This window comes from Musa acuminata, chromosome BXJ3-11, assembly GCF_036884655.1.
Source record: "Musa acuminata AAA Group cultivar baxijiao chromosome BXJ3-11, Cavendish_Baxijiao_AAA, whole genome shotgun sequence".
Classification (NCBI taxonomy): Eukaryota; Viridiplantae; Streptophyta; class Magnoliopsida; order Zingiberales; family Musaceae; genus Musa; species Musa acuminata.
In genome coordinates this window covers 5,633,881-5,645,408 of record NC_088359.1, presented here as the reverse complement: position 1 = coordinate 5,645,408, position 11,528 = coordinate 5,633,881, and the positions used below count along the sequence as shown (strand labels likewise).

At 40.2% G+C, this 11,528-nt stretch overlaps 2 protein-coding genes, 1 long non-coding RNA gene and 1 pseudogene across 4 annotated transcripts; 3 read left to right on the top strand and 1 right to left on the bottom strand.

Moving 5' to 3' along the window:
* Positions 1-4,263: 4,263 nt before the first annotated feature.
* Positions 4,264-5,071, top strand: LOC103970590 (GDP-mannose 4,6 dehydratase 2-like; annotated as a pseudogene).
* A 393-nt stretch (positions 5,072-5,464) lies between these two features.
* LOC135653119 (protein POST-ILLUMINATION CHLOROPHYLL FLUORESCENCE INCREASE, chloroplastic-like) lies at positions 5,465-8,798 on the top strand. 2 transcript variants are annotated; one of them, XM_065174632.1, is made up of 8 exons: positions 5,465-5,692; positions 6,214-6,325; positions 6,994-7,078; positions 7,160-7,238; positions 7,316-7,429; positions 7,510-7,622; positions 8,267-8,374; positions 8,503-8,798. In XM_065174632.1, exons 1-8 carry the CDS (start codon positions 5,578-5,580, stop codon positions 8,641-8,643), a joined length of 867 nt encoding a protein of 288 aa, XP_065030704.1. In that variant the 5' UTR covers positions 5,465-5,577; the 3' UTR covers positions 8,644-8,798. The 2 variants fall into 2 exon arrangements, with proteins under 2 accessions (XP_065030704.1, XP_065030705.1); XM_065174633.1 differs by having other exon boundaries at positions 5,466-5,692; positions 6,220-6,325.
* Positions 8,799-9,003: 205 nt separating this feature from the next.
* On the bottom strand, positions 9,004-10,432 carry LOC103970587 (uncharacterized). The gene is made up of 2 exons (XM_065174631.1): positions 10,053-10,432; positions 9,004-9,962 (listed from the first exon to the last, which is right to left on the bottom strand). Exons 1-2 carry the CDS (start codon positions 10,372-10,374, stop codon positions 9,187-9,189), a joined length of 1,098 nt encoding a protein of 365 aa, XP_065030703.1. The 5' UTR covers positions 10,375-10,432; the 3' UTR covers positions 9,004-9,186.
* LOC135653121 (uncharacterized) lies at positions 10,400-11,448 on the top strand. The gene is made up of 2 exons (XR_010502327.1): positions 10,400-11,015; positions 11,097-11,448. It is a non-coding gene; the product is annotated as an uncharacterized LOC135653121 (long non-coding RNA).
* The last annotated feature ends 80 nt before the right edge of the window (positions 11,449-11,528 follow it).

Below are 11,528 nucleotides of genomic sequence, written 5' to 3'. Positions count from 1 at the left end.
GGGATGAATCACGAGTAAATGAAATATTTTATTGTATTAGGTCCTTTGAATATATTTTTATGGTGATGAATATACTTAACTTTATTAGCTTTAAACCTGACATAAAATATTAAAATCTAAGTTAACAATAATATAGTCAACAGACTCTTATAAAGAGATTTTATTGGGTCAAAATGTCGAACATATATGTAGATAAGCCTCTCATCAAACTGGGCTATGTCTTATAGATATGGCCTGATTGTCGACTATGCTAAGGAGCTTCTCATCGTATACTAATATTAAATTTTGAGATCAATTTTTACTATTCGATCGATTAACTTCGAATTACTAGCTTAGAATATTTAAATCTAAATTAATAATAATAAGCTCATCAAATTATTAAGACGATTGACTTGCTGGTGCACTGTTATAAATTGTTCAAATTAAAAAAAAAAATCTTTTCAAAAGAGTTATTTGAAAAGGTGATTTCGTTTGTAGTTATTTTGATAATTATTTTTTAAAGATGATATCTTTTATGAAAATATCTATAAATAGGTATTCGAGAGTAAATCATGATAAACATATCTTTCATATTTTTTTTCTTCTTTCTTGATAACTCTCCGATTGAATTAGACATTCTTTATTTTTTTTAAAAGATTTTTTATTAGTTGTTCAATACAGATCTTCTAAAGGTTTGTTATATCTACTAAAACTATTTGCATCAAACCCAGAGCAATATTGTTGAGAAAATGGTATAAATATCATTTTTAGAAAAATATTTATACATGTTTCAAGCCTAAATATATTTCCTATGGTGTCTTTGATCTTACAAAAACTATTTTCATAATGTTTAAATATATTTCCTATAGTGTTATTTGTTTCCATAATATTTTCATACTCTTTGTTATATTTTTCAATAATCAAAAAATGATATTTTGTGAGTTTATACAAATTTATCACGGAGGCCACAAATATCATCAAATTATTGAATCAAAATTTTATTCGTTTGGATCATTTTGATAGAACGAATTTTACCCATTGGCAAGACAAGATAAAGTTTATATTGACTGCTTTGAAGATCTTCTATAGGCTTAATCCAAATCATCAATCAATTCCTAATCAAACCGATAATAACAACTATGAAGTCAATGCTGAACAAAAGAAGAAAAATAAAGATAGAGTTATATATAGAGGACATATTCTTTATACAATAAAACTATCTGCAAAAGTAATTTGGAATGCTTTGGAATTCAAGTATCATGTCGATGAGGAAGGTATAAAGAAAATTTTAAGTTTTAAATATTTTGATTACATGATAAGCCAATCTTAGCACAAGTGCATGAGTTGCATATCATTATTAATCAATTGAAGACTGAAAAAAATCAAACTTTCATAACATTTTCAAGTAGGCACTATAATAGTCAAGTTGCCTTCATCTTGGAAATGATATAGGAAGAAGATTTTGCATGACTCGAAGAATATCATTTTGGAGCAAATTCAAAAATATCTTTGAATCGAGGAGGAATCGAGGATGAGAGATAAGAGTGAGAACTGTTTTGGTAATACAAAAGCGTACTTCAAAATAATGGCATGAGCAATAATTCATTCTAATTGATTTGTTCACAATGTTGTAGATAAATATATTTATCTTAAAACTTATGATGACTATAGGGTGATGGTTTGCTTTTATATTAATGATATACTAATAGTGAGCAACGACATGAAAGGTGTTGTAAAAACATAGAGGTTTCTATCTTCAACATTTAAGATGAAAGATCTTAGGCAAGTTAATATCATACTGGGTATCAATGTAAAAAAAAATAGTGAGGGATATGTTTTGAGTCAAATTCATTACATACAAAAAGTATTGAAGAAATTCAATCATTTAAAAATCAAATAAGCAAATATCCCGTCTAACCCAAACATCAAATTAGTTAAGAATATTAGAAGAACAGTGACTCAATTAGAATATTCAAGTGTTATAGGAAGTCTTATGTATGCAACGCAGTGCACAAGACCTGATATAACATTTGCAGTTAGTAAATTAAGTAAATTTACTAGCAATCCAAATATAGAGCATTGGAAGGCTATTGAAAAAGTTCTTAAGTAGCTTAAATGGACCAAAGATTATGGTCTACAATACTCAAAATTTCCTACTATTTTAGAAAGATATTAATACAAGTTGGATATTGAATTTCGAAGATAATAAATTTATTAGGTTTTCACCTCGGGAGGTAATAGTGTTTCTTACAAGACCAAGAAACAAATATGTATAACTCACTCAACTATGTAATCAGAATTTGTTACTCTAGTAGAAGCAGGAAAGGAGGCTGAATGGTTGAGGGATTTTCTATTAGAAATTTTATTGACTTTTAATAGTATGAACTCAATTTCTATAATTTGTGATAATTAAGCCACTTTAGCTCTGAAATATATAATGGAAAGTCAAGACATATAAGTTTTAGACCTGATTATATAAGAAAATTAATCAAGAGTGGGATTATTTCACTCACATTTATGAAAACAAGTAAAAATTTGGCTGATCTATTTACCAAACCTTTTACAAGAGAAGTTGTAAGATCAACATCAAAATGGATGGGGCTAAAACTTCTTAAATAAAAGATCCATAGCAACCCTACTCAATATTATAAAATGAGAAATAAATAGTTCAAAGGGTAAGAACAAGTCATTGACATGTGGAGTGGTTTAGCACTTTAAAATATTTTACTAGTCCCATCTAAAGATGTTAAAGTACTGGTTGTCACCGAATGAGGGTTGAGTTAATTATACTCTTAATGAAGTTCAGTCAAGTTAGGACAAGTATCTTAAAAAATGACAAAGATAGTATAAGAACTTTATATATATGAACTTAGAAGTGGTGGCGATTGAGAGTTGGAGTTTCTCTCATAAAAGTTTATGAACTCGAATGAGCCCAAGACCATATTAGGACTGAGCGAGAATTTATGAGGAATACAATAATATTATATTTATGTGTGTGGTATCACCGATGTTATCATTATTAGTAATAAATTCAAAGCTTTTATGCTATTTAAAATTTTAACTTCACTTTGTGATGCTTACAGTAAAAGGTAATACTCAAATCGAATGATATATTTTATTTTATTTATAAATACTATTTAATCATTTGGAGAAAAAAATTTAAATTTGAACAAGTGGGAGATTGTTATAAATTGTTCAAATTAAAAAATATATGTTTTTTTAAAGAGTTATTTGAAAAGTTGATTTCTTTTGTAGTTATTTTGATAGTTATTTTTCAAATGTTGTATCTTTTGTAAAAATATCTATAAATAGATATTTGAGAGTAAATGATGAAAAATATCTCCACATCCTTCTTTTTTCTTGATAACTTTCTAAATGATTGAATTAAACATTCTCTAATTTTTCCTTGAAGATTCTTTATTGTTTGCTAAATATAGATCTTCTAAAGGATTAACATATCTACTAAAATTATTTGCATCAAATTCATAGCAATCTTATTAAAAAGAGAGTATAAATATTATTTTTAAAAAGTGTTTATACATATTTCAAATTTAAATATATTTTCTATTGTGTTCTTCATCTTGCATCTTGTTTTCATCCTCTTCTTTCTCTCTTCGTGTATTTTCCAACATGCACACTTGTAGGCCATGGGAGCAGTACGGAGGGCTCGATCCGAGCTATGCCGGCCGCGATGCTCATCATCTGCCCACCATCCTTGTTTGCTTAATCCTTATTCGTCGTAAAGCCGAGCATTAGAAGGAAGACGCACCTGAGCGAGGCTGGCCAATGTTTCTCGCGATGGCATCCGTGGCGACCATGAGGTTGGCGAAGGCGAGAAGAAGAAGAAGACGATAAGAGAGCTCCCATTTCTTGGATGCAGCTGAAGGGCAAGTACGAGGTTGACCAAGAAGGTGCTGATATATAGGAACGTAGGAAGGCAAGAGATTGATGTGCTGGGCGTGGAGACGTCTGAGGGCGACTAGCTAAAGCGAGCTTCCATGGATCATGGAGGCCAGCCGGAGAGATCACAGGGTTCACGGCGAGCAACTGAGCGTCGGGAGAAACATGGTTGGTTGGCATCAGGGGTTGGTGAAGTGCATGTTGTAGGTCCTGCTTCCTTCCTTCCTTCCTTCTCAATGGAAGTGTACAAACGTCACACTGTATCTTCTTCATGTGGCTCATACTCGAATTGATAAGATGTATTAAAAAATAATTATTAAATTTTAATTAAAGATCTAATATCGATATTTATGTACATTCAAATCTTGGATATTGAAGCTCCACTACGTCTACGTCAACCCCCACAACGCCGCCAAGGCCCGAATGAAGCTCCACAACGCCGACTTATCCGACGCCTCTTCCCTCCGCCGCTGGGTCGACGCCCTCCTCCCCAATGAGGTCTACAACCTGGTCGCCCAGTCCCACGTGGCCGTATCCTTCGAGGTCCCGGACTACACCGCCGACGTGGTCGCCACCGGCGCCCTCCGCCTTCCGCCAAGCCCATCCGCTACTACCTGGCCGACTCCTCTGACATGTTCGGCTCCACTCCGCCGCCCCAGTCGGAGGCCTCCCCCTACGCCGCCGCCAAGGTGGCCGCCCACTGGTACACCGTCAACTACCGCGAGACCTACGGCCTCTTCGCCTGCAACGGCTTCCTCTTCAACCACGAGAGCCCCCGCCGCGGCCAGAACTTCGTCACCCGCATGAATCACCCGTGCCGTCTGCCGCATCCGCCTCGGCCTCCAGACCAAGGTCTTCCTCGGCAACTTCTCGGCCGCCCGCGACTGGGGGTTCGACGGCGACTACGTCGAGGCCATGTGGATGATGCTACGTGGTGGCCACCGAGGAGTCCCACACCGTGGAGGAGTTGCTCCAGGCCGCCTTCGGCTACGTCGGCCTGAACTGGAAGGACCACGTGGTGATGGACCCCAAGTACTTCCGTCCCGCCGAGGTCGACAGCCTCAGGGGCGACTCCACCAAGGTGGAGTTCCAGGAGCTGGTGAAGATGATGGTGGACCATGATCTGGAGATCGCCGAGAGGGAGAAGGTGTTGGTGGACGCCGGATACATCGACGCCCAGCAGCAGCCATAGATAGAACCAAGACATGTGTTTTCTCTTCCTTTCCACTTCATGTATTCCCTTGCATTGTATTCTGCACCTTAATTTGGGTCCGATGAATCCACAACCTGTCGAGGTCAAACCACGGAGGTCAAAAGGCGGCTGCTCTGGACACGTCAAAGACGGCGTGGAATTTGTCTTTACGTGCACTCGGTGAGATCGATTTCTTTTTCTTTTTTTGTGTATAAATATTAATTGCATGACTGCGATAAATATCAGCGGAAATATTGTTACGAGTATATTCCAATGAAGAAATAAAGGCAACAATTTTCTCATTAAAATATCAACGACTAATTTGTGGCGTAAGTAAGTGGGAATTTATTTATACTCGAAAATAATTAAAAGAGAAAAAGAAAGGAAAAGAAATATCTATCTCCTCTGTGGCGATGGCGTCGCCTCCTCCGCCGCTCACCAGTTATAACAGCCAGGGCAGGGGTTCCTCCTCCCTTGGCACGCGCGGAATCCCCTAACGACCCCCCATGGCCATGGCTTCTCGTTTCTCCCCCGTTTGCCTTCCGTCCCCCTCCTCCCTTTTCCGGCCCGATCGTCACGGCTCCGCCTCCATGCCGCCACCGTTGGCTTCCACGCCCCATGGTATTCTTCTTCGTCCAGATCGCTTGCGTCGTGTTCGACCAATGTTTCTTATCTTTCTTTCTTTTCCTCCCTTCCGGTGACAAATTTCTGTGGAGTTATTGTTGCCCATACTTTTCTGTCGGAGTTGCGGCTGTTGTTTCCTCTATTGAGATCCGTAATTTCGTCTCTCCGCGAGCTTGGGAGACCAAATTTTCAGGAAATCGTTTATGTTCTCACTGCTTTATGTACATCCGCAAATTATTTTTTGCTTCTTGAGGTTCATATGCAGACTGTGCAGCGCAATTAACCCCTAAGATTTACAATAAAAAGCAAAAAAGGTGTATTTTTTTTACTTAGATGGTTATTTGTGTGGATTAGTTTTGGATTTACTTTTATTAATGCATTTACCTGGGCAAGAAGTATCCATTTCTATAAGCAATTAGCTAACTGCTGCTTTTCATCGATGTCCTCAATGGGGATGAAGCTCTTGGTGCTTATTATTTTTACATCAAATCATACTAAGCAATTATTTCTTTGTGAAGCTGCAGATTTTTCTGGTGCATGTTCTATGATATACCGGCACAAGCAAAGGTTTGTAAGGACAATCCGAGAGGCCAGTGTTGCTGCAGCTCCAACTGTGGAGGAAACTAAAGAGTAAGAATATTTTAGATTGATATGATCCACACATATTAATGATATCTATTCCCAACTGTGGAGAAAATTAGAGCTAGCTTTTTATTTTACCCTGATATCTGCTGAATACTAGTAATAATTATCAGAACACCATATTCATAATGTCTGATATTGGTTTCTTTAACCTTTCTAGTGACACTTATCTTATATATTCAAATCATAAAGGTCATGCTAAACATGGAACTTGATGGCCATACTCTCTCTCAAACCAGTTATTTGGGTCTGATCCACTAAAATATTTGGAACACAATATTTCAAATTGGCTTCCTCAGTTAGTTTGAATCAATATTGTATCCTGGCAATAATCTTTGGGAATATATTTACAGATTTCCACACCCGTTGTTGGAAAACAAATGATATATTGGAAAAAGGTTGCAAATTATTGTATATGGAATTAACTCCAGTACTGCACTAAAACTGACTTCCACAGTAGTCTTTATTTATAAATTTTAGAAATTGTTACCATTTCCAAAGTCAAATGGTTTGCAGAATTTGCTTACTGTTTGTGATCCCTTTTAATTAGCTTGTGCTTTTTCTAGACGTTTTATTAACTTGAGAACATTTTCAAGCTTACATTCTAATTTCTTGAATTTTTACAATATGACTTGTTTGTTTTCTCAATATTTCAGGTATACACTTCCTACTTGGGCTGAATTTGAACTGGGGATGGCTCCTGTCTTCTGGAAAACCATGAATGGTCTTCCTCCAACATCTGTATGTGAGGATATCAACTCATCATATAATGCCTTGATTTTCTCGTTTTTCTTCACCGAGTATAACTTTAGTGTTTGACAGGGAGAAAATTTGACACTCTTCTATAATCCTGTTGCGAGCAACCTCGTCCCTAATAACGAATATGGGGTTGCATTTAATGGTATTGAATCATCCATGGTTAATATTTTAGTTGCTGTGGTAATTCAATGTTTAACGTCGATATGCAAATAATTACAGGTGGTTTTAATCAGCCCATTATGTGTGGTGGTGAGCCAAGAGTAATGACAAAGAGAAATAGGGGGAAGGCTGATCCTCCCATCTTTAGTATAAAAATACGTGTACCGAAGCATGGTTTGTGATATTTTGTTATTGTGGTCTGAAATTTCTAGTTCACATAGGCTTGTTATAACTATAGTCTTGCAATTGTACAGCTGTTAACCTAATTTTTTCATTCACAAATGGAGCTGAATGGGATGGCCCATACAGGCTAAAGTTTCAGACTATGAAGATGTGGCGGAACAAACCACTAAGCTTTTTTAATGAGGTAAATAAACTATTGCTCCCAAATTTCTTGAAAATCTTACCATTTGGCATTTTCCAATTCTTCAAAGGTAAGTATCGGTCATCTCGAATTATTTTAGCTATTGATTTGATTATTTGCGGTGCTCTGTCTCTTTTCATACTTCTTGAATTGCAATTTGTAACAAAGAATATGCAAATTTTAGCTTTAAGGTGGATCTCTTTTGCACAAACTATGTTGTATCTGAGAACTCCATGCCTTTTTTTGGCCAAATCCTAAATTAACCATAATCAACTCCATCACCTCATCTCCTTTAAACATATAGACAGAATGTAGGAGGGACCTTTTAACCAGTACTCCCACGTCTCTAGAAGAGCAGTGGTATCCTGGTGCCATCCAGTAGATTTAGGGTCCGAACCTTTACTTATGACACCTTGTGTATTTTTCAGTGCCTCATGCACGAATTTGAAAAAACTAAGGAAAAAAAAAAAACATGTATTGCTGTCAAGAAATCTCAGCTAACCTGGCTTCTGCAAGAAATCTCCAGATGTTGCAAATATGTATTGCTGTCATGCCATTTTTCTTAACACACTTTTTTTTCTCTTTTATTTGTATTACTTAGTGAACATGTGACTTGAGAAAATTAAGGGGTTGAAGGCTTGATGTAGGGTCTGGCTCAAGAGCTCAGTGTAGAAGGAGCTTGCGAGAGAGCCATCTTTCCTGATGCAAACAATTTTGTGGCAAGCTGTGCAATTGGCAACATTTACACCGAAGGAGTAAGAAACTACTTCAGCTTTCCTTTCAATTATACTAGAAAATCTTCTTCTCTCTTTGGGTGCATCATATTATTTGAAGAGAGTTTGAGGGGCTATGGATGACAACTTAGCCCATGAATTCGATACAGGGAAATAGCTGCAAGCTGAATCTTGTACAAGGATGCATGGATCCAGACTCTCCATTATATAATCCATTAGCAGATGTAGATGATGGGTCTTGTCCTTTGGACTCGGATTCCGAAGAAGAACAGTGTGCTTCCCCATTGTAATAAAGGTTCTCAGGTATGGCTGCCAGATCTTATTCTAGCATGCTTATAAACATATTGACATGTAATATGCTTGGTTGATGTAGACTGTATTATCCATATACTTTCTACATAAGCCTCTTACTGTTTAGTGTACAGCATTTGCTGCTTTCTGTTTCCTTCTTGATGGGGGCATTGGTTCTGTGTTACAATATAAAGTTGCTATTTTGCTTCCAGTGTTTATCTTAATTTTCAAGATAAAAACAAAAGGCTCAACATATTCTGTGCTACACCCATTAGTCAAAACATGAGGATTTATTTGCCACTAGAATTTATTACAAATTGGATCATCTAATAGAGGCATCCATCCATAGTGTAAGTGTATTTTGATAGACAATTAGGAAGAAATAATTCATGAAACAAAATGCATTACAATAGGATCTTACTAAGAGAAAAAGAGAAACAATAACAGCAGCATTTTGTTTATTACATATTACACGGAGCAAAGTGGACAGAGATAACATGTAGAGTTGTCGTGCTAAAATGGCAGCAGCCACAACACTTGTGCTAGGCGACGTCGACGGCGGCGGACTCGTCGACGACGACGCGGGTGGGAGGGTGGAACCGGCAGTAGGGGCAGCTGGTGGAGAGGAGGGAGGTCGTGCGGTACTTGTCCTCTCCCCCCATCATGGGCATCGCCACCCCCTTCTTCACCGGGCTCACGTATTCCGCCCGGTAGGTCTGCCCCAGAACCCCCTCGACCCGCTCCGTCAGCCCGGCGAACCTGAACTGCATCTCCAGGTGCGCGAAGGCGTCGCCCGGCGGCAGCCGGTACCCGTGTGCCCGGTCCTCCTCCTCCGTTATCGGCACCACCTTCACGTCCATCTCCACAACCCCCGCCACCGTCACCCTCACGCTGTTCGTCTCCCCCGTCCTTTCGACCACCACCTCCCTCGTCCCGGTACCACCGCTTCCCTTCTTACCTTCGCCCCCGGTCGGCGCACGCCACTCGGCCTCGCCATCGGTGGGCACCGTGACCTCCTTGCCGTCCCAGCGGACCGCGAGCGCGTCGAAGCGGTCGTCCCACTTATCCACCCTCCGGGCGGCGACGACCAGGGAGTGGGACTCGAACATGACGGCCAGCGCCTGCACCCAGGTGAAGTCGCGCGGCCTCCCCTCCGGCCGCATGCCGATGAAGTGGGCGTTGATCTGGAACTGGTCGTCGGACACTATGGCGAAGTCCCCTCCCTTGGCGCCATGGAAGTAGAACATCTGGCCGTCGCCGCCCACGAACCGGGGGTCGTAGCACACCGATCCGTACCCATTGCAGTTGGGCAGCCTATCTGCATCAACACAAGCCAAAGGAAACACAAAACATGAACGAAGGCAATGCACGTCATCTTCGAGTGAGAAGCTAAGAGTGACGGCCGCACGTTTGCAGGTGGTCTCGCAGCGGCTGCTGCAGTCGGCGAAGCATCCCTTGAAGACCTTGTTCCTCCTGGGCTTCCGTTGGGGGCACTCGGCGGGGCACTCAATGGTCTTATAGCGGCAGCGGCCTCTCGCCAGGCAGAAGAAGCGTTCCTGCCTCGACCTTGTCCTCGGTTCCAGCACGATGTAGTGCGTGGACGCAGGATCCAATGCTCCCTTAGCCTTGAGATCCTTATAAGCAGCCGAGACGGCTCCCATGGACACCACCACCACCAAGGCGGCAAGCCAGACCAAGATGACGGCCCTCTTGCCACTCCAGACCACCATGCCTTTGATCTCCCTGTGCTCTTCCTGACAAGAAGCCCTACACTCGCTATCAAGTTCTCTCTCTCTCTCTCTCTCTCTCACACACACACACGCACACAAACACACACAGGAGAAACACCTTCGAGGGGCTTCATATATATATATATAATATATATACCTCGAAGTAAACGGGATCATAGGTTGACTTGAGATCAATTTACAGCTAAGCTCTCCACGATCTAGGCGATATACTAAACATCTACATCGACCTCTGCATTCTGCATCCACCATTCCAAAATACAGCATAGAATAAGGAGGCTATCATGCAAAGACACCAAAACCCAGGCTTATGCCCGTGGCCGTAGCATTACTTGCGGAGTGATCCGTAGTTTGCGTACTCGATCCGGTTGAGCTCGAGCTTTTATACGGTCTGTGTTGCGCAAGCAACGATCCATAGGCAACACGATCGAGTACAGCGCCTTGATGGTGATGCCTCCTCGCGGCGTGCCTGCCAACGCACGGGAAACGCTGGCGTTTGCTTCTGCTGCTGGACTTCCTCGGCTTGTTTGTGAGCCCCGAGAGAGTCGACTCGTACGGTGGATATACAAACGAGAGCAGATGGAGCAGCGTCGGACATGCAGAAGGCTGCCGACTGTATGTATGTATGTATACATACCATCCATTTCATTCCCACTCGTCGTCTTAATTATATTCGCTTAGTTACAGCAAATCATTCTCTGAAGGCGCAAAGCCATCAGAGTCGCAGTGGAGAATCGTGACGGACGCACATGCCGCACCGGAAAGAACGCCGGTCCTCTTCGCTATGTCCACCGGGGGGTGCCATCTCTCACGTGCACCCATGCACGTCAACTTTTATTTTGTTTATATATACAAATACATAATTTTGGATGAATTGTCGAAAGAATTTATTTTATGTTTTTTTTTGCTTCTTTTCATAATTTCTAAAGGGTGTTTCTCATTTTACTGTAATCCTTAAAATGTCTCTTGATAAGATAAACAGTACAGTATCTACTGAGTATACCCTATGGATTGATCTAATTATTCAGTTATAATATTATCATGTTTTGATAGAGATGTCAAAAAATAACTATTTGTAACTCTGTTTTTTATAGGAGATTAATTTTTTTTTTGGGTTTTGAGTTTAGTTTGTCTTT